Source organism: Thamnophis sirtalis, unplaced genomic scaffold (genome assembly GCF_051295495.1).
Source record: "Thamnophis sirtalis isolate CommonGarterSnake01/CBP01778 unplaced genomic scaffold, rThaSir2_p1.2 scaffold_21, whole genome shotgun sequence".
NCBI classification, from domain to species: Eukaryota; Metazoa; Chordata; class Lepidosauria; order Squamata; family Natricidae; genus Thamnophis; species Thamnophis sirtalis.
In genome coordinates, this window is record NW_028261401.1 from 104352 (window position 1) to 126849 (window position 22498).

The window sequence follows — 22498 nt, forward strand, 5'->3', positions numbered from 1 at the left end:
AAAGGCAATTGGTGAACCACGATTGAGATAATTCCCTTCCGCTCCCTACCCTGAGCTCTCAATAGTCCTGTGTCGAAAAAGACTGATGCAATGTTAAAGTGCAGGAGTTAGAAGGTAGTATTGCAGGCTGACTCTGCATTCCACTGCCAGGAGTTCAAATCTCACCAGGCTCAAGGTAGACTCAGCCTTCCGTCCTTCCCAGATTGGTAAAACTAGGACCCAGATTATTGGGAACAAGATGCTGACTCTGTAAACCACTTAGAGAGGGCTGTAAAGCACTATTAAGCGCTATATAAGTCTAAGTGATATGGTTATTGCTATTGCTATTCTACCTACCTACCTACCTACCTAGTATCTAGAGCTGTAGTGGTACAGTGGTTAGAATGCAGTATTGCAGGCTAACTCACTGCTCACTCCAGGAGTTCGAATCTCACCAGGCTCAAGATTGACTCAGCCTTCCAGCCTTCCAAGGTCAGTCAAATGAGGACCCAGATTGAGGGTAATAGGCTGATTATGTAAACCGCTTAGAGAGGGCTGTAAAGCACCATGAAGCAATATGTAAGTGCTATTGCTATTGTTAAGAGATTCATTTATTGTCAATACATAACCGTGATTTGCTCCCGATGCCGCTCTAGAAGTGTGTCTTGATGTTAGTAGCAATAACACTTAGATTTATATACCACTTCACGGTGCTTTACAGCCCTCTCTAAGCAGGTTACGAAGTCAACCTATTGACCCCTAAACAGGGTCCTCATTTTACCCCCCTCGGAAGGATGGAAGGCTCAGTCAACCTTGAGCTGGTCAGGATTGAACTGCTGGCAGCCAGCAGTCAGCAGAAGTAGCCTGCAGTCCTGCATTCTAATCACTGCACTACCATGATTCCCTATACGTCTACAAACAAAAGTGAGGCCCAAATCCCTGATAATATTCAGGAACTGCAAGCCAGTGCTTTGCTCAGGGATTAAATGACCCAGCCAGGCAATTACCTGTGGGGCATGCCCATTATAACATATTCAATTCCCATTTCACTTGATTTATCAATGATCGTTTTAAGAGCAGGAATCATGACTTCGCATCCTTCCAAGCCAAAGCGCTTTTCTGATGACCATTTCCTAGCCAGGAAATCCTCAAACCTAAGGAAGTGAAAAAGCAACCATTTATTATGGGCAAGCTAAAGTCTGTTGCTAAAACAAAAAGAAAACATCCATTGTTGTAGCAAGTATAATAACCTCAAACAATCACAGTCTTAGAAATTTACTTGAATACAAGGGTATTGCATAGTTATTTATCAGCAACAAGTAAATAAGAGTGGATTCCTTAATAAAATAAAGGGAGGGAGGAAGAGGAGATGAGAGGAGAGATATATAGGATCAGAATCCCTCCATATAGCCAGTATTAAGGAGACTGTTCTTCTTGTATATAAACTAGATACTAAGAAATGCCTTCCCATTTTATTAAACCGATCCGTCTAATGTTAATCAGCACAAGCAGCAGAAATTGTATGGCTGAAGGTCCCCCCTCCCACTTCCAGAAAGATAAATGAGCAAAACTTCTGTGTGACGTGCGGTTAACAGCCTGTCACTCAAATGCCATGTTAACCCAATTATTAAAAGAATATGTCTGGAATTCATTTTTATTTTAATTAAACTCGGGCAACAGTGATCTACGGCTGTCTCACTGAATAAATACTCCCAGGGAAGACAAATGTTGTATTTGTGGAACAATGTGAAATTAATATTTAATTGTTCTGAGAGGACAGGCATTAGTGGGTAGGTTCATTAACTGTGATGAGGGCCCCCCCCAAAATGCTGTGTTATTACGGTTTCTTTGCCTCAACTTATCCTACGAATGCAGAGGGAGGGGAAACCCTAAGTATTTACTAAACAGCTGAGACAGCTTTGCTGAGAAGTTCTTCTAAGGTAGATCTCAACCACACACGTTTATCACATCTTTCCAAATATACCTTGTGGATCGTACCAATCTGGCCAACAATGTCCGTTTTTCTTCGTTGTTAAATTTCATGACACCGGGCATCTCAAACTTCTGCCGGATCCAATCACACTGTTCCACATCATTAATAAACATAAATTCCAGCCCTATGTGTTGACAATAGGTATTCTGGACAGCAAGGCAATAGATGTATAAATGAAAAGGGGGACATGACAGACAAGTTAATAAAATTTTCCTTTACAGTCTATTGCTCCATCTTATAGAAAAGGCTGTGTTTCTCCCTACTCCCCATAGGATTACCTCCTTCAAAACCACTAGGAATTCTGGCTGCATTTTGTTTCTCCCGAGTTATTCCCCTGACTATGGAGATTAATTGACCGCCAACAACTAGTTAAATAAAATTTGTAGCAAGAAATGATACAGCTACTTGGGGTCATCAGATTGAAGACTGTTGGGGTCCTTGGTGCTCTCTGAGCTTGGTGGTTTTCTTGAAGACGTTTCATGACCCAACTAGATTACATCATCAGGGCTAAAAAGGAAGTGGGGGGGCTTGCTCTCTTTTTATATACCAGTGGCTTGCCCTGTCCGTGTTGGTGGAAGACTGGAAATCACCCAAATCCCATTTAGGAGAAGAAGCAACAGCACTGACCTCCAGTCGCTTGATAATCTCCCGTAGAGAAAGCATCGTCTCATTTCCTCCTATGAAGGTAGTTGTGGGCAATCGGAAGACTTTGTCCAAGTCGGATTCGTACAAGCCATAAAACTCTGTGACATGATTAGCAGAGAGGAAGGCAGCAAGCCAAAATCAAACAAGGGTCCCACCCTCCCAAGGATCTCCACCTGACACATGCTCACCTTCTTCCCTTTCAGACCTTCTCTGCAAAGAACTGCCTTCTCACGGGGAGAAATGTTGCATGCTGACTGGATTCACACAACATGGTTGGCATATAGAACAGCTTATAGGAGGTGTGAATGCCTCCATTATAACTGCTTAGTCAAAGAGCGAACACACATTTGGTACTCGCTTGGAGATTTCTGCAACCATGCGAGCTGTTTTTTCAAGACATTATGATACAAATTAATGCCTTATCTATTGAAATATATATTTTCTTTCCCAGTATTTATTTTGGTGTTAATTTCTTAGTTAATTTGTGAAGAGGGAACCGACTTCTGAATATGTTTATGGAGATTTTTAGTCATATACTGTAGGTCATGGTTGTCCCAAAAGTACTTTTTCAGGAGGCAACTAGACTTTTTTCCCCCTTGAAGATATTTTGTTTCTCATCCAAGAAGGTTCTTCCAAAGAAGCTCCAAAGAAGCTTCTGGATAAGACATGAAACATCTTCAAGGCAAAACAAAGAAAGTCCAGTTGGCTCTTGAAAAAGCACCTTTGGGAGGAGTTCTGAATATTTCTTACAGTTCACCCCAGATTCCTGCTACATAAAAACCTCTCTCTCTCTCTCAGGCCTATAGAGACAGCCAAACACACACACACAGAGACCCCCTTCAGTTAAGTATACAATGTATGTGTGAACATACACAAAAATCCACATACATATAAAAAATGCTAATCTATTTATGATAAACTAATACACATAATTAGAGGACAATCTCACTAAAGAAGATTTGGCTGCTACGTTCCAATAGGAAATAAAATTGCAATGCTTAACTAACTTGCCAGCTGCATTTTGTTTTCCTGAGACATTCCTCTGACTATGGATATTAATTTACACCAAGGTGGTTTAAAACTCTCACCCAGTTTATCTATAGTAGTGATTAAATCCGATGGAACGAATGAATCCAAATCAGCATCCAGGATTCCTAAGGGATCCAACTGAGCCACGTGGTGTCCCCGGATCTGAAGAGGTCAGAGTGGGAAAGAAGGGAAGTAGGAAAGGCAAAGAAAAGAACAAACATCACACTAAACAGAATCAATAAAAGCTCACCAAATTTTGTGGAATTACAGTGATTCATGGATGCATCAAAAGAAACGGCATGAATCCCCAAAGGATCAAGCTGGGCTTTGTAGTGCCCTACAAACTGAAGATAAGAACTCCAATCATTTATGGGTATGGGAATTATAGGAAATCTTCTCTTACCTAATTTGCAAAATCTGGCCCAATTAGCAATGAAAAGCATTTTTATATCCAATGGCAAGCGTTAAAATTCTAATTCTAATTTTAAATTAGTTTTTTTTAAAAAAAAAATCAAATTAATTTCAAAATTAAAATTCTAAGATGCATTCCTTATAACAAACAGACAGAACTCTATCTACTGACATCACAAAATAGCACTGGGAAATTTCAGTGGTGAATAATCCCAAATTGGTATTTGTGTGGTTATTCTTATGTTTGTGCATGATACGATATGTGTAGAACCTTTCTGATAAGTTTAATTTAGGCTTTAATTCACTTAAATATTCTCTATACAGATGGTCTAGGACAGTGGTAGTCAACCTGGTCCCTACCGCCCACTAGTGGGCGTTCCAGCTTTCATGGTGGGCGGTAGGGGTTTGCTGTAACTCTGCTTTATAAATTTTATAAAGTAAAGTTACTTCCCTACTTTATAAATCACCATTACTGTGTAACTGGTGGGCGGTTAGAAAATTTTACTACTAACAGAGATACAAAAGTGGGCAGTAGGTATAAAAAGGTTGACTACCCTTGGTCTAGGATAACTCACCACAGGCAACTTGCCAATTCCATGTGGGATTAGATTCTTTTATTATTTACCAAAGCATTACAAAAGCTGGCAATGGTAGGAATTATTTCCTTTGATGTAAGGGATAAAATAATTCCTTGACAAAAACACAGTCAACAAAAATAAAAGGAAGTAAATGGATCCCAGGAAGTTGTCCCCTGGTTGTGGCAAGTTGGCTGTGGTGGCTTGTGGCATTCCGGTGTGCACATGTGGATGTTTAGAATCAAGTAGGTTATAGCAATAGCATTGAAGACTTATCTACCACTTCACAGTGCTTTATAGCCCTAAGTGGTTTACAGAGTCAGCCTAGCCCCCCCACCCACCATCTGGGTTTTACCTCCCTCGGAAGGATGGAAGGCTGAGTCAACCTTAAGACGGTCAGGATTGAACTCCTGGCAGTGGGCAGAGTCAGCCTGCAATACTGCATCCTAACCACTGCTCCAACACAGCTCTTTTATGTTATGAAATAAATTTCCTATCACTCAGTTGTCTGGTCAATATATTAACCAGGGACATACACAGGTCTGATAAAAGTACTCCTGGGACACTGAATATAACAAAAGAGTCAGAGAATTAGGAAACAGGACTTCTCCTTCTGAAATCCCTATTTGCACATACAGCATTGGATGAGATAATGGTGCTTCTGGTCAATTTACAAGAGACGACAGCAGTTTCTGTTACTTTGAACATATTTCACTTAGAATGACTATACTCTAAACAGTTCTCTTCAATTCTGCTCAGCTGGTATTTATATCACAGTAAATCCATTTCTTCTCTGAAGAAGAAACAGAAAATGTTACATACTGACAGCCAGTATGGTAGTTTCCACCAAGGTCCTCTGATCTGGCAGGAACAATAATCAAATATGATTGGTCGAGAGGTCTGACAGCTCCCTATAAAAGGGTTGCTGCCAGACAGAATCTTTGCTGGATTGTACATAGTTGTCACTTAATAAAGAGCTGTTATTGCTGAAGCTTGAGTCTTGCTTCTTCCATTCACCCTATCTAACACTGGCGAGGATGGGATTGGAAGGCAACTAGGCACCAAAAAGAGCAAACACAATCCAGCAAGTAAAATCCAGCCTGGAGTTAAGCACGGCATCGAGCAGCCCTCTTTAAGTGGCAAATTCAAATCTGCCTTTATGAACAAGATGACTATGCACGCCCCACCAGCTCCGTACGACTCAGCCACCGAGCATTGGGGCTCGTATATGGTGAGGTTCGAATGGTTCCTCGAAGCCAACGACCACCTGGCCTGTCCCAAGGCCGAAAGAAAGCCATGTTCCTGAGCTACTGTGGGCCAGAGGTATTCAACACTGCCTAGGACCTATCTGAGCCACCGCCAGTAACAGTCAGTCGCTTGGTCGGTGCTACATCAAACACTGAGGATACACTATGCTCCCAAACTGTCTAAATATGTGTGGAGGCACGAATTCAACCTCCATAACCAGAAAGAAGGTGAAACAATCAACCAGTATGTTGCCGCACTTTGGAAGGCTGCGGCCTACTGTGAATTTAGGGACTTAGATGAACTGTTGCTGGACAGAATTATTTGTGATATTCGGGACATTAATTTACAAAGGAGGTTGCTTGCAAAGACAAACCTCACTCTAAAATCGCCCTGGATGAAGCCAGGGCTACTGAGTCTTCAACCAAGTCAACGGAAACACTGCAGAGGCAGAACAGCTCCCAAAGTGCGCAAAAGACCGCTGAAGTCCATCGCGAGACTGCTGAGAAAGAACTCTGACTGTGAGGAAAAGATCTACCACATGCACACATTGAAGAAGAAAGAATTGGTGCAGAAATTCGAAATCAGTTTCCCGCCTTGCAGCGGCTGTGGGGGCAGCTATCAGCAATCTGCCTGCCATTTCTGAGATGCCATTTGCCAACGCTGTGACTGAAAAGGGCACATTGCAAGAGTCTGCCGAAGGGAATTCCCTGCAGCACCAAAGCAGCCGGCCACCCAGACTGCACACCCAAGACCGCCAAGGTGAGAGACATGGAAACAGCAGCAGAAGCAAGCTTGGGCAGACAACGAGACTATATTCCATACAACAATCAGGCAAACAAGCACCCTGAGGAACAAGAAGCTGAGGATTTCCATACTCCTTGAGGGATCTCCCTGCTCTATGGAGATCGACACTGGCTCATCACTAACCATCATGTCATGGCCCACACTGAAGAAGGCTGTCCCTAACTTGAGGAAGCACAAGCTGAGGGTTCCAGATCTGTGCCTGAGCAACTACCAGGGAAACTGAATCCCAGTTCTGGTCCAAGACACTTTCCGAGTGCAATTCAACTCTTTTGACGGACTGCTTCCTGTGGCAGGGTTGGTGGAGCCCTGCAGACCCTCCTAGGCTTAGACTGGTTCGAATCCCTGGGCCTGGGGGTGACCGGTATCAACGCGGTTCATGATGACAGCAGCGAAGAACTACTTAAGCAGTTCAAGGACGCCTTCGGCACCGGTCTAGGCAAGTATATGGGGACCCCAATTTCTTTCAATTTGGACCCCAACATAGTCTCCATTAGATTAAAGCCCCAGAAAGTCCCTTTCGCTCTCTGTCCAAAATTGACCTCGAATTAGACAAGTTAATTGGCCAGGGAATTCTGGAGCTGGTTGATTATGCATGCTGGGAGAGCCCTATAGTGATCCCAGTCAAGCCTGATAGGTCTGTCTGAATCTGCGCGGAATATAAATGCACCATCAATAAAGCTCTACAACAGAGCGCTTATCCAGTGCCCACTGTCCAGCATTTACTTCATTTCCTTGGCCCGGGAAAAGTATTTGCAAAATTAGATATGGCACAGGCATACCAACAGTTGCCTGTAGATGGTGCCATAGCAGAGGCCCAAACCATTGTGACACATAGTAATAGTTGCAATTCGGGATTAGTATTGCCCCTGGACTGTTCCAAAGCGTCATAGTGGCTTTTGCACGGAATACCAGGAGTCGTCCCCTATTTCGACGACATCTTGGTCTTGGCTGCAAATAAGGAGCAATTTTTTAAAAGATTACGAACTGTTTTGACCAGAATTAGTGAGAAAGGCCTCCATTTCAAAAAAGAAAAATGCCAAATTAATGTGCCAAGGGTTGAATTTCGAGGGTACCTGATCGCCGCCACCAGAATTCACCCAACAAACAAAAAAATCAAAGCAATCCAGGATGCCCCCACACCTCACAATCAGACCGAGCTACAGGCATTCCTTGGACTCCTTAATTTCTACAGCATCTTTTTCAAACAGAAAGCTACTGCATTGGCTCCTCAGCAAGAAGGCCAAGTGGACCTGAAGCTGCCACATTTGCCGCAGTGAAAAGACTGCTGTCAGCGGATACGGTCCTGGTTCAGTACAACCAGACTCTGCCACTTGTGCTGACTTGTGACGCCTCTCCGTTTAGCGTTGGGGCAGTCCTCAGCCACTGCATGTCCAGTGGAACTGAGACCCCCCATCGCCTACTACATGAGGACCCTGTCAGCTACCAAGCAAAACTACAGCCAACTTGGACCGTGAGGCTCTGGCTGCAGTAGCTGGCATAAAAAGGTTCCACAAGTACCTGTATGGCCATGACTTTGAAATCATCACAGACCATAAACGTTTTTTGGGGCTCCTGGCTGGGGACTGGCCTACTCTGGCATCACTGTCACCACGAATGACTTGTTGGACAATTTTCCTCGCGTCCTACAGTTCATTGATTGGGCTCCACCTTGGGGCATGCCAACGCCCTCAGCTGGTGCCCTCTACCTGAACTGCTTGCCGATCCAATCCCTGAGACTCCGGTTTTACTTATTGACTGCCTTGAGGCCGGCCTGGTTTCTTCCGATGAGGTCGCCTGCCACTCAGCGAAAGACCTAACTCTTGCACAGGTTTTGAACTGGATGTGGCTGGTTGGGCCTGAATTTAAAATGTTTGTAACCAAAAAGGATGAACTGTCTGTTGTAAATGGTTGTTTACTGTGGGAGGACCAGGTCGTTGTTCCAACCAAACTGTGTGTTGCAGTATTAGAGGACTTGCACGTACAACATCGGGAAATTGTCCAGATAAATCTTTGGGCAGGAGTTACGTGTGGTGGCCTTATATGGAGGGGGAGATTGAAGAGTGGGTGGCTACCTGCACACTGTGCCAGGAGTCCAGACCAGCTCCCTCAGAGGCACCCACTAAGGAATGGGAATGGCCTCAGTCACCCTGGTCAAGGGTACACATTGACTTTGCCAGCCCTGTTCATGGCCAAGTCTTCATGGCAGTTGTGGACGCTTACTCAAAATGGTTAGAGGTATTCCCCATGATTGCTACTACAGCAGAAGCAGTCATCAAGGCACTACGGAGACTTTTCTCCACTCACAGCCTGCCTGACGTCCTAGTCTCGGACAACGGGCCCCAATTTACGGCCATGCAATTTGAGACTTACTTACTCAGGGAATCAGGCATGCCCTGGTCGCTCCATTCCATCTAGCCAATAATGGAGAGGTGGAGAGAATGGTGCAATCTGCAAAAGAAGCCCTATCTAGAATGGGGCCGGGAGATTGATAAACATGGGTAGACCAACTATTTTGAATTTGAATTTGAATTTTAATGGATTTGTATGCCTCCCAATCCCGAAGGACTCTGGGCGGCTCACATAAAAGTGTTAAAAATACTAGAAAATTTAAAATACAAAAACAAAGAGGTTAAAAGGACACAACATGCACTCAGTTCTTAGTGGGGCTGGAAATCAATCGAGGATCAACAGCCCCAGGCCTGCCGGAACAGCCAGGTCTTAGTAGACTCCTCCTTTACCAGCACATCACGCCAAGTGCAACCACCGTCAGAAGCCCCGCCGAGCTTCTGATGGGTTGCCAGCTAAGGTCGCCCTTAGACTGGCTACACCCAAACTACTCTGCCGCAACACCCCCTGATTCAACCAGCAAACTTAGACACTTTAGCATAGGGAACCGAATTTATGCCCACAACTACGCTGGGGGTGGGGGCTCTCTGGATTCCTGCCAGTGTTACAGGAATCACCGGACCTCGTTCTTACCAGTTAGAGCTCAAGGATGGTAGGATTTGGAGGTGGCACATTGACCAACTCTGAGGCCGCTTCTCTTAATCCAACCTTGGGCAAACAGAGTTAACTCCTGCACTAGTTAGCCAAAGCCCTACCCAAAAGGAGTACGAATTCACTTCTTCAACAGACTACCTAAGCCCGAAAATACCAGGGTACTTGCAGGGTATCTGCTGAAGTTGCAGGGTTGCAGCGGGTTCCGAGCGAACTGGCTCCAGAAACTCCAGCTGCACCCTGTGGAAAGTTCCAGGAGCTTCCACCAGGCGAAGTCAGAGAGGAAATAGGTCCATCCGACCTGACTGAAATTCCAGCACCGACTGAACTGCGCAGATCAAGGAGAGCTACTAGAAAACCTGCCTACCTGCGGGAGTACGTTACAAGCCGGATCAGCCCAACTAAGAGGGGAGGGGTGTCATATACTAACAGCCAGTATGGTAGTTTTCACCAAGGTCCTCTGATACGGCAGGAACAATACTTAAATGTGATTGGTCGAGTGGTCTGACAGTTCCCTTTAAAAGGGCTGCTGCCAGACAGAGACTTTGCTGGATTGTACATAATTATCACTTAATAAAGAGCTGTTGTTGCTGAAGCTTGAGTCTTGCCTCTTCTATTCACCCTCTCTAACAGAAAACGTAGCAGAAGAATGTACAGTAGGTCTTCTGTTGTACTCGATATCTTACTGAGATAATGAGTCTCCCTCAAATATTTGTTAGGGGATATAGCCACAGATATATTTTAGTGTCAAAGGTCATTTCATTTTCAAAGGCCTTCGCTTGGCAGCTTTCTTTGATTTCCCCTTGCAATAGATGTCCAATATCCACCCTTCCTTCTTTCCTTCCTTCTTTCCTTCCCTACCTTCCTCTATTTTATTAATGAATATATTCTTGTTGCTGGTACATTGCTGGTACCCTGCAATGCTCTTTTATTCAGTGCAATTTCTAAGATTCTAAGATTATTCAGTGCAATTTCTAAGATTGTTGCCTGTTGTGAACAGTTTAAGTCTGTGCTCCTTCCTTCCTCTTTCTTTGGCTTCATATATCTGATAGACACTACTGAATTTGGCACAGAAATGGGATAGAGAGAAAATTATTTTCCTGTTAAAATCATCCAAGAACAACAGTGTATCGTTATGCCTGGTGGTACCCTTTCTGCCCAACCCCATAGAAATTAAATTAACAACCTTCACAAAATCAAATGTCTCCTTCGGCAGGATAATATAAAGCTGGACAACTTTGGCAGAAGTTTATTAAAAACTTCCAAGAACATTTTCAAATGGAAACGGAGGAGAGTTCTCTTTTCACTTACCTGGTAGGCTCTAATCAAGGATTGGACTGCCAGATGGTCTTCAACCAGCTTCTCAGCCTTACCAGGTGCTTTAGTCAGCCTATGGCTTTGGACGAGGGACGTTTTCGCTTCAGAAAGGTCTGGCAAAGATGAAGGGAGGGGCTGTCCAGGAAGAGCTTTAGCAGTAGCATTACGGAAAAATAAATCCCAAGACTAAAAAGATGGTTGAGGGCAAGAGAGGAGGGAGAGATTGTTAGCTTAGACCTGACAAGATTTCAGTAACATCATACTGCCTCAACTTGGTCTTCTAAGTAATTCAGTTTCACTTTCCCCTGAACTCTCGCCCTCCCTTCCAGTTCCCATCAAGGTTCCTGGCAGTCAGCTGGAAGGTCTGACGTACTGATCCAAACAGAAGCCCTGTTTTGACATTCTTTTTCCTACTTCCTTATCCTGAACCTCCCATTCAGGTCTTTACACGTATCCTATTATCATCGTTGAAAAACCAAAGGCAGCCATTGCAAATGTATTAAATAATAATAGTAATAATAATAATAATAATTATTATTATTATTATTATTATTATTATTATTATTATTATTGGCACACTGGGTGCTATTCCAAAAGCACTGGAATTACATTTAAAACAGTTAAAAATTGACAAAATCACCATCAGTCAAATGCAAAAAGCCGCACTGCTTGGATCTGCACGGATATTACGAAAATACGTTACGACGTCCTAGGCCCCTGCGTGGGGCCCGACTAGTAACCAATGCCAAATCCGGCGAAAGAACTGGCCGCTGTGATACAATTGTGTAATAATAATAATAATAATAATAATAATAATAATAATAATAATAATAATAACCCTGGGTGGGGCCCGACTAGTAACCAATGCCAAATCCGGCGAAACAACTGGCCGCTGTAATACAATTGTATAATAATAATAATAATAATAACGTCCTAGGCCCCTGGGTGGGGCCCGACTAGTAACCAATGCCAAATCCGGCGAAACAACTGGCCGCTGTGATACAATTGTATAATAATAATAATAATAACGTCCTAGGCCCCTGGGTGGGGCCCGACTAGTAACCAATGCCAAATCCGGCGAAACAACTGGCCACTGTGATACAATTGAATAATAATAATAATAATATAATTGTATAATAATAATTATTATTATACAATTGTATCACAGCGGCCAGTTGTTTCGCCGGATTTGGCATTGGTTACTAGTCAGGCCCCACCCAGGGGCCTAGGACGTCGTAACGTATTTTCGTAATATGCGTGCAGATCCAAGCAGTGCGGCTTTTTGCATTTGACTGATGGTGATTTTGTCAATTTTTAACTGTTTTAAATGTAATTCCAGTGCTTTTGGTATAGAACCCAGTGTGCCAATTACCACTGGAATTATCACTGCTGGTTTGTGCCATAGTCGTTGAATTTCGATTTTTAAGTCCTGGTATCTTGCGATTTTTTCATGTTCCTTCTCGGCGACCCTACTATCACCTGGTATTGCTATGTCTATGATTGTGACCTTATTTTTCTCAACCAGTGTGATGTCTGGTGTATTATGCGCCAGTACTTTGTCGGTTTGTATACGGAAATCCCACAAGATCTTGACCATCTGATTTTCGGTGACTTTTTCAGGCTGATGTTCCCACCAGTTTGTTGCTGTTTTAATATTATAATTTTTGCACAAATTCCAATGGATCATTTGTGCTACTGAATTGTCCCGCAATTTATAATCAGTCAATTTATTATTATTATTATTATTATTATTATTATTATTATTATTATTATTATTATTATTATTATTATTATTGTACAATTGTATCACAGCGGCCAGTTGTTTCGCCGGATTTGGCATTGGTTACTAGTCGGGTCCAACCCAGGGGCCTAGGACGTCGTAACGTATTTTCGTAATATGCGTGCAGATCCAAGCAGTGCGGCTTTTTGCATTTGACTGATGGTGATTTTGTCAATTTTTAACTGTTTTAAATGTAATTCCAGTGCTTTTGGAATAGCACCCAGTGTGCCAATTACCACTGGAATTACCACTGCTGGTTTGTGCCATAGTCGTTGAATTTCGATTTTTAAGTCCTGGTATCTTGCGATTTTTTCATGTTCCTTCTCGGCGACCCTGCTATCACCTGGTATTGCAATGTCTATGATTGTGACCTTATTTTTCTCAACCAGTGTGATGTCTGGTGTATTATGCGCCAGTATTTTGTCGGTTTGTATACGGAAATCCCACAAGATCTTGACCATCTGATTTTCTGTGACTTTTTCAGGCTGATGTTCCCACCAGTTTGTTGCTGTTTTAATATTATAATTTTTGCACAAATTCCAATGGATCATTTGTGCTACTGAATTGTGCCGCAATTTATAATCAGTCTGCGCGATTTTTTTACAGCAGCTGAGTATGTGATCAACAGTTTCGTCAGCTTCTTTGCAAAGTCTGCATTTGGCATCATCAGAGGATTTTTCGATTTTGGCCTTAATGGCATTTGTGCGGATAGCTTGTTCTTGCGCAGCCAGGATTAGTGACTCTGTTTCTTTCTTTAATGTACCTGTTTTTAACCATAACCAAGTTTGTTCACTGTCCACTTTATCTTTTATTTTTTCCAGAAATTGACCATGCAGTGCTTTGTTCTGCCAACTCTCCATTCTTGATTTTATCACATCTTTTCTGTATTCTTGTTTTGTCTGTTGGGACTTCAGTAGATTTTTGTTCTTTACTTCGATTAATAGATGTTCTTGACTTTCTTTTAAATAATCAGCCAGTGCATGTTTTTCTTCTTCAACTGTTTGCTTCACTTGTAATAATCCTCTGCCACCTGATTTTCGGGGCAGATATAGTCTATCAGTATCACCACGTGGATGTAAACTGTAGTGCATTGTCATTAGTTTCCTGGTTTTTCGGTCCAAAAGGTCCAAATCAGCTTGTGTCCAGTTAACTATGCCAGCTGTGTATCTTATAACTGGTATTGCCCAGGTATTTATGGCCTTGATTGTATTTCCACCATTCAATTTAGATTTCAAAATTTTCCTAACTCTGTTGGTGTACTCTCGCCTGACAATAGTTTTTACTTCTCCATGCTTGATGTTATCCAACTGCAGAATGCCTAAGTATTTGTAGGCTTCATTTTCTTTGCATTTAATTAGTTGGCCATTGGGCATTTCAATTCCCTCAGATGCAGTGATTTTGCCCCTTTTTATGGATACAGTGGCGCATTTTTCCATGCCAAACTGCATTGAAATATCGGTGCTGAATACTCGGACTGTATTTGTCAATGATTGGATTTCTATTTCTGACTTGCCATAGAGTTTCAAATCATCCATATATAGTAAATGCGAAATTTTTTCAGCTTTTTTGGCTGTTTGGTAGCCTAATTTCATTTTTTTTAAGATTACTGATAGTGGGATCATTGCGATGATGAAGAGAAGAGGTGAAAGTGAATCACCCTGGAAAATTCCTCGCTTGATATTAACCATTCCGTAGCTCTCATTCCCTACTGCCAACTCAGTTCTCCATTGTTTCATTGCCTTTTCAGTAAAGAATGTAATATTTTTGCTAATGCCAGTTGTTTCTAAGCATTTTATGATCCAACTATGCGGCAGTGAGTCAAATGCCTTTTTGTAATCAATCCAGACCATATTCAAGTTCGTTTTTCTGTTCTTACAATTTTCTAATATCATTTTATCAATCAGAAGCTGATCTTTTGTGCCCCTGCTCCTTCTTTTGTTGCCTTTTTGCTCTACTGGCAAGATGTTGTTTGTTTCCAAATAATCCATCATGTTATCTGCAATAATGCCTGTGAGTAATTTGAAGGTTGTTGGTAAGCATGTTATTGGTCTATAGTTTGCAGGTGTTGTTCCTTTAGTTGGATCTTTCTGAATCAAGTATGTTTTTCCAGTTGTCAACCATTCATCAATTTGGCCCTTTTGTAAAATTTCATTCAGTTGCCTGGCCAATATTGCATGTAAACTGGTCAGATATTTGAGCCAGAAACCATGTAATTGGTCCTTTCCAGGTGATGTCCAATTCTTTACCTTTTTAACTCGATTTTTGATCATCTCAGTTGTTATTTCTAATACTTGCATTTGTTTGTTGCCAATGCTTTTCTCAAAGTCATGTATCCACTTTGCTTCCTTGTTGTAGTCCTTTGCATTTTCCCACAATTCTTTCCAGAATTCAACTGTGGCCTGCTTTTCTGGTTTTTCACTTTTGGTGTCACCATTCACATTAAGACTTTGATAAAAACGCCGTTGGTCTGATCGAAATTGCTGATTTTGTTTATATTGGATGATTCGTGCCTCATATCTTTCAATTTTTCTAGCTGTTGCTGTTATCTGCTGTTTTACAATCTCTACAGCTTCATTGATGTTTCTTGTATCCAATCTATATCTTCTGATTAGCCGATCTATGATTTTGTTGTTTTTAAGCCGTTGCTCATGCATGTTCTTTAAGTTACTAGCATCTGCCCTTAATTTTTTGATTTTTTGTTCTAGACGGATTTTCCACTTTGGCTTTGATGCTTTTTCTGTTGTGTGACTAGGTACTTTAATTTTAATGCCTAGTTCATTCAGTTATTTCCGCTTGTGATATTGTTTTTTGGGTTTTGCAATTTGCCTGAATTTCCTCATGTTCAACTTCACTAAACACTTTATTCCGTATAATAAATCGCCTTTGATCTGCTAGTCGTTGTTCACTAACATTTGAATCTGGATATTGTTGTTTCCATAATTCATACATTTGCTTTAAATGTCCTCTTTTTTCTGGCTCTGAGTTGTAGTAACAGACCATTATGGCACGGTTTTCATCTGCACTATATTTTTGTCGTTTTGTTGGCTGGTCCACTTGTAGCCCACTTGTCGACGGATGTCCAGGGACCCCAACATCCGCCGCGGCCCTTGTTAACCCGCGCGACGACCGATGCGGTATGGAATTCTTATTCGTTTTTTTCACCATATTGTATGGGTTGGCGGGGGTTTTTTTACGGGACCAGATGCCAACCTGGTCCCAACCTTCCTCCTTTCTCATCCGGGCTTGGGACCGGCAACGGCGGAGTTGTTGTTGTTGTTGTTGTTGTTGTTGTTGTTATTATTATTATTATTATTATTATTATTATTATTATTAGTCCTATTACATTTGGGTTCAACGGTTAGAATCAGAAATGACCAATGGATTTATATAGTGATCTTTCCTCTACCCAGTGATCCATTTCAATCCTGCCTTGTTTTATGGTGGTTTCCTACATTGCCAAAATGTAGTAAGCTGTCACTGGCTGATCCATGGTTTGCTGAATAATTCACAACACAGCTCTCATAATGCTGACTCACTTTATAAATAGGTTTGCATGACCCACCCACTGCTAGCCAACCACACTGAAGCCTAGCACGTTGAATGAACCAAAGTCATGCAGATGGTCCAACTGGTTGAATAAACTATGGTCTGGTGAATCAAATTTCCTTAGAGGAATTTGCCATTGAATATTTCTGCTTATCTACTACAAAAATCCCCATCTTCTGGAAAACAAATGAAATATGGACTTAGACAATGATAGTATATTTTCATTACTAGGCTGTGTTGTTTTTCTGTGCCATATAATATATGTGGGTAAATGCATAATCTTTTTTTTATTTATTTATTTATTTATTTATTTATTTATTTATTTATTTATTTATTTATTTATTTATATTTTTGTCATGTTTATGTAGTGTACATTGAAGGTAGTGACTCTTTGAGAGGTGTAGTTAATAAAATTTCATTTTAATGTGTCCCAAGCTATTAAGTAACAATGTTAGTTATAAAAAATTATATCTTAAAGTTTATTTAAATGTTTAGTAATACATGTTTATTTTATTCACTTAGATTCAAGACCCCTAACCCAATTTGCTGATATTCTCAACAAATCTAATAACTTAGACTTTGTGAAAGAAAATAGCCCTGAAACTCCAAAGTTTAGAAGTTACAGTACAATGCAATATTGCTATGCCAAAGTTGAGAAATAACAAAACACAAGAACTCCTAACTTAATTAACAAACTATGTACAAATAAAGTTCCTTTCTAGCCACTCTTCTGTGTGCAACAGATCATGTTGCACAGAAGCATATACTAGATTTCAGGACACAAAATAATCGCAAGAAAATTAGAATAGCAATAGCAATAGCAGTTAGACTTATATACCGCTTCATAGGGCTTTCAACCCTCTAAGCGGTTTACAGAGTCAGCATATCGCCCCCACAGTCTGGGTCCTCATTTCACCCACCTCGGAAAGATGGAAGGCTGAGTCAACCTTGAACCGGTGAGATTAGAACCGCTGAACTGCAAATAACAGTCAGCTGAAGTGGCCTGCTGTACTGCACTCTAACCACTGCGCCACCTCAGAATAACATAAGAGGACCGTAAAGGCTGAATAACTGTGGAAGAAACCTGCTGGTGATCTCCTATTAATTAAAGTTTCATTTCTGAAAGGATTTTCTCATCTGTATTTTAAATCTGAATAAAGGAGCACACACGGCACACAGAGAGGAAACAGAAGCACAAACATCCATTTTAAAGTGTCCTAACAAGTCTAAGAGACATAAATCTTACCTTATGCACGCTATTTGGTTCTTCAAGCCATGCATAATACATTTCTTCAACATAGGTTGAATTGCTCCCACTCAAAAATGGTTCTTTGACTCCAGGGGTAACATAAGGCCGACTTGGCCAAAATACTGTCTTGTTTACATTCTTCTTCACAAAGGAAGAAATGCCACAACATTTCAGAGTATCAGCAAGCAACCGCAAGTGACTCATATTTCATTGATGGGGAACTATGTAAAAGGAAAAACAGACAACACATGATGGTTATCTTACAATAAAACACACACTGCGTTACCAAGGTAATATTTATAGCTCAGGGTTGAACTGTAGGGTCTTTGATGCTCTCTGAGGTTGGTGGTTTTCATTACTCAACTAGGTAACTTCATTGGTGCTAGCAAAGAGCAGGGTTTGCAGAAAGGAGGCTGAGGCAGAGAAGAAGAACTGTGAGGTTCCTGGTGTTCTCTGAATCTGAGCATGGTTGTTGTCTAGCAGACGTTTCATTACCCAACTAGATAACATGATCAGTGCTAGAAGGAAGTGGGGTGAGCAAATACATGGAGTTTCTTTTTAAAAAAATTTTTTTATTTTATTTTCAAACATAAACATACAAAATATATAACATAAAAACCTCTTCAACTACATACAGTGTGTTGATAGGTTATAAAATCTTTCTCCATCCTTTCTATAGTCTTCACTTGAGCTTTATCAAAAAATCACTTATTGTCAATCAAATATCTTTGTATACATTATTATTGTACTTCATTTGTTTAATTATCACTACCGTGTTTCCCCGAAAATAAGACAGGGTCTTATTTTCTTTTTACACACAAAATATGGCTTGGGGCATATTATGATGGGAGGGTTTATTGTTTTGGGGTTGCTGGGCACAGCCTCATGAGTGAATGGCTGTGTTGCACTGTCGCAGCAGCGCAACACAGCAGCCATGAAGCGACCACACTCATGAACAGCCACCCGGCAAACCCCCTTTCCAGCCGGACACAGCACCATTCACTGACCTAAGGGTATCGTCAAGCCAAGTGAGAGCCTGTTCGCTGCCACCCGTGGCTTGGCGCCTTCGAAATGGCAGTGAATGGTGCTCTGCACGTCTGGAGGGGGGGGTTGCGCGAGTGGCTGTTCTGCCCTCGCTCACGCACCTGCCAGCCTCAGGATTCATGGCCCAGCTCTCTCTGCAGAGCTAGACCACCTCTGCCACCACCGCATGGCTTTTTCTGCGGCTTCCAAACCAACTCTTCCGGCAGTGGCTGCTCTGGGCGTACGCTCTATGGTTGTATGCTCTGCCAGCAGCTGGCCCACAACCATAGAGCGTACACCCAAAGTGGCCACTGCCAGAAGAGTCGGTTTGGAAGCCACAGAAAAAGAATGTTGGTCTTACCTGAACGTGTCTTTTCAGGGGAAGAGAGAGAGGGGTCACATGTGGGTATTCTCAAAGCCTGATTGGTTCAAAGACTGAGAGAAAACTTCTTAAATACTCCTTCCTTCCATTCCTGCCCAGTTTCCTCAATGGCAAACAATGGTTCTGAAACAAATGCAACAACAAACCCCCGGAAAATCTCCCGGGCCCACCCTTGGCCCCAACAACCTAACTAGGGTGGGTTGTAACCCCTCCCTCTCTTCCCCTGAAAAGACACGTTCAGGTAAGACCAACGTTCTTTTTCCAGTGGAAGAGAGGGAGGGGTCACGTGTGGGACATACCCAAGCTTAGTCCCAGGGAGGGAAACAAACAACTATGGCCCAAGGAGAGTATCAGCTGCCACCCTCTGTAGGACCCTCTGACCAAAGGAAGCATCCGCCGAGGCGAACGCATCCAGACAATAGTGCCAGATGAAAGGGGTAGGGGATGCCCAAGTAGCGGCCTGAAAAATGTCCTCAAATGGATCCCTAGTGGCCCATGCCGCCATGGTCACGGCACTACTAGTGGAATGGGCTGTTATTCCCAATGGACCAGGACAACCCATCGCCTCATAGGCCCCCACGATGGCCTGTCGCAGCCAACTGCCAATAGTAGCCAATGGTTCCCAGTGTCCCAGGCTGGAAGGAGACAAATAAAACCTCCGACCTGCGCACCCCTGCAGTCCATCTGAGATAAATGAGCAAGGTGCGACGAACGTCCAAATGGTGCCAGAGTCTCTCCCAATCACTAGAAGGGCCTGGACAAAAATCGGGCAGGATGATTTCCTGTGCCCTATGAAAGGGGGTGTTCACCTTTGGGAGAAAGGTGGGGTCAAGGCGAAGAACCACCCTATCCTGGTGAAAATGGCAAAGGTCATCCTTGGATGACAGGACGCCCAGCTCCGATATACACCAGGCCGAGTAATTGCCACCAGAAAGGCTACCTTAAGGGATAGGAATCTCAGATGAACACACCGAAGTGGCTCGAACGGGGGTCCCATCAAGGCCCTGGGAACTAGGGGCAGATCCCATGTAGAGAACCTGCGTATGGGGGGTGGCCTGAGATTGGCCGCCCCTTTAAGAAAGTGCTTGATCAGGGGAACGTGAGAGAGGGAGGAAGATCCCACACACCCCAAGACCAAAGACAGAGCCGCCACCTGTCGACGCAGGGTGTTGTGTGACAGCCCATCATCCAGACCTTTCTGCAGAAAGTCCAGGACGTTAGGAATTGTGGCCCTGGCCGGATCAATGTCAAGAGGGGAACACCACCTGACAAAGGCAGCCCAGGTGGAATTATAATTTTGGGTTGTCGATGGGCCCCTAGAGGCCTCGATGGTGCGTATAACCCCAAGAGTACAGGTTAGCTTCCTTAGGAGTTGCTGTTCAAGAGCCAGGTAGTCAGATGGAGCCACTGGGGCTCCGGGTGGATCAAGACCCCCTGGTGTAAGATGATCTCCTCCCATGAAATCCTCCATAGAGGGGCCACTGACAGCTGGACTAGATCCGCAAACCAGGGCCTCCTGGGCTAATAAGGTGCCACGATAATGACTAGCGCCCTCTCCGCTACCACCTTCCTGAGGGTCCCAAGGATGAGGGAAATGGGATGGAAGACATAGAGAAGGCCCAGAGGCCACCTGCTCCGGAGAGCATCTGTGCCCTCCGCAGACTGGGCCTGGAACCGGGTGAAGAATCTTGGCAGGTGCAAATTCGCCGGCGTGGCGAAGAGGTCCACCAGCGGGGTGCCAAACCTCTGACAGACCTCCCAAAACAAGGATGGGTGGAGCTGCCACTTGCCGTTGTCCATGGTCGCCCGACTCAGCCAGTCCGCCTGGTGGTTAGACAGACCGGAGATGTGTTCCGACACCAAGGACGACAGGTGTCGTTCCGCCCAGGCGCCGATCCTCAGGGCCTCTAGCCAGAGACCCTGAGACTGAGTCCCCCCCTGACAATTTATGTGGGCCTTGCTGGCCATATTGTCCGTCAGGAGAAGCATGTGATGGCCCTCTACAGATGGCCGGAAATGTCTCAGGGCCAGGCATGCTGCTTTCAGTTCCAACCATTTTATATTGTGTAGGAGATCTGAAGCAGTCCACCTGCCCTGGGCCAACTGAGAGCCCACCAGGGCCCCCCAACCGAACAGACTTGCGTCCGTGGTCACAGTCACCCTGTCCAGCTCCCAGAAAGAACAGCCCCATTGAAGGACCGGAGAGGCCACCACGGGAGGGGAAGGGTCCGAAGAGAGTTGCTCATCCTCTTCTTTTGAAAAGGGATGAGCTCCCATTGGAGGGGACGGAGATGGAGTCTGGCCCATGGGACTATCCCAATGCAAGACACCATCTTGCCCAGCAACTGTGACAATGTTAAGACTGAAACTAACTGACTTCTGTGAACTTTGCCTGTGACCTGGTGTAGGCTTGCCTGGCGATCCAGGGACAGATGGACCACTCCTGACACAGAGTCTATGACCGTCCCTAAGTGAAGAAGGCATGTGGTAGGGGTCAGATGACTCTTGGGAAAGTTTATCGAAAACCCCAGGGACTGTAGACTCTGAATGGTGAGCCGAAGGTCTGAGACTACCTGAGGGAGGGACCCCGCCTGGACTAAGACATCATTCAGGTAGCATTGGAGTCTCACTGGGATGGAGTGGAGATGAGCCGCCAATGCCGCCAACACGTTCGTGAATGTGCGAGGGGCCAAAGCCAACCTGAAGGGAAGAGCCCTGTATTGGTAATGACGGTCCCTGTGAGAGAACCTCAGAAACCTGCGATGAGCCAGGAGAATTGGAATATGAAGGTAAGCCTCAGTCAGGTCTACCGATGTCAAGAAGTCCCCCCTCCGGATGCCCTGAAGAATGGACTTGAGGGAGGACATCTTGAAGCACCTGTAAACCAAGAAGCAGTTCAGGCGCTTGAGGTCCAGAATTGCCCTCCAGCCCCCCCGAACTCTTCGGGACCACAAACAGGTTGGAGTAGTGGCCCAGTCCGCGTTGCAAATGGGGAACTGCCTCTACCGCCTGAATGTCGAGATGGTGTTTTATAGCTTGATCCATCAGATGGCGGTGCTCCAGGCTCCGAGACGGAGGGAACGACCTGAAGAGATTGGGCGGGGTGGAGAGAAACTCTAACCTGAGACCTTGACGAACTGTGGATTTGACCCAGGCGTCTGATGTGATCTCGTCCCACTGATCCGCATAGAGGGACAGGCGGCCACCTATGGGACAACTCAGGTTCAAGTCACTTCCCCCTGTGGTAGGGGCGACTGCTGTCACCTAGAAAGGGCCGCCAGGACTGATGTTGGGATCTGTTCCAGTCCTAATAGGACAGCCAAGGAAATTGCCTGTCGGACCTGAAAGAAGAGACCTGATGATGGTCAATGTCGGGAGCCCTATATGACGACCTACGATAAGGGTGAGCCCGAGACTCGGTCTTTTTAGTGTTGGATGGGAGGACCTTTTTCTTATCTTTGTTCTCGACTAAAATGGGGTCGAGAGCCTCCCCAAAAAGATTGGGACCCTTGAAAGGGGC

At 43.9% G+C, this 22498-nt stretch overlaps 1 protein-coding gene across 2 annotated transcripts in view; it reads right to left on the reverse strand.

Annotated features, from left to right (window-relative positions):
- The window catches only part of LOC106557100 (oxoglutarate dehydrogenase L), a 90600-nt gene that overhangs the window by 56106 nt on the left and 11996 nt on the right, over positions 1 to 22498 (reverse strand). For both annotated transcript variants that reach the window (XM_087703107.1, XM_087703106.1), the window contains exons 2-7: positions 17571 to 17794; positions 10993 to 11184; positions 3706 to 3808; positions 2600 to 2715; positions 1964 to 2118; positions 987 to 1133 (exon numbers count right to left, since the gene is read on the reverse strand). In XM_087703107.1, the coding sequence (XP_087559233.1) occupies positions 987 to 1133; positions 1964 to 2118; positions 2600 to 2715; positions 3706 to 3808; positions 10993 to 11184; positions 17571 to 17777 (920 nt within the window). In that variant the 5' untranslated portion in view covers positions 17778 to 17794. The remainder of the gene's footprint in view (positions 1 to 986; positions 1134 to 1963; positions 2119 to 2599; positions 2716 to 3705; positions 3809 to 10992; positions 11185 to 17570; positions 17795 to 22498) is intronic.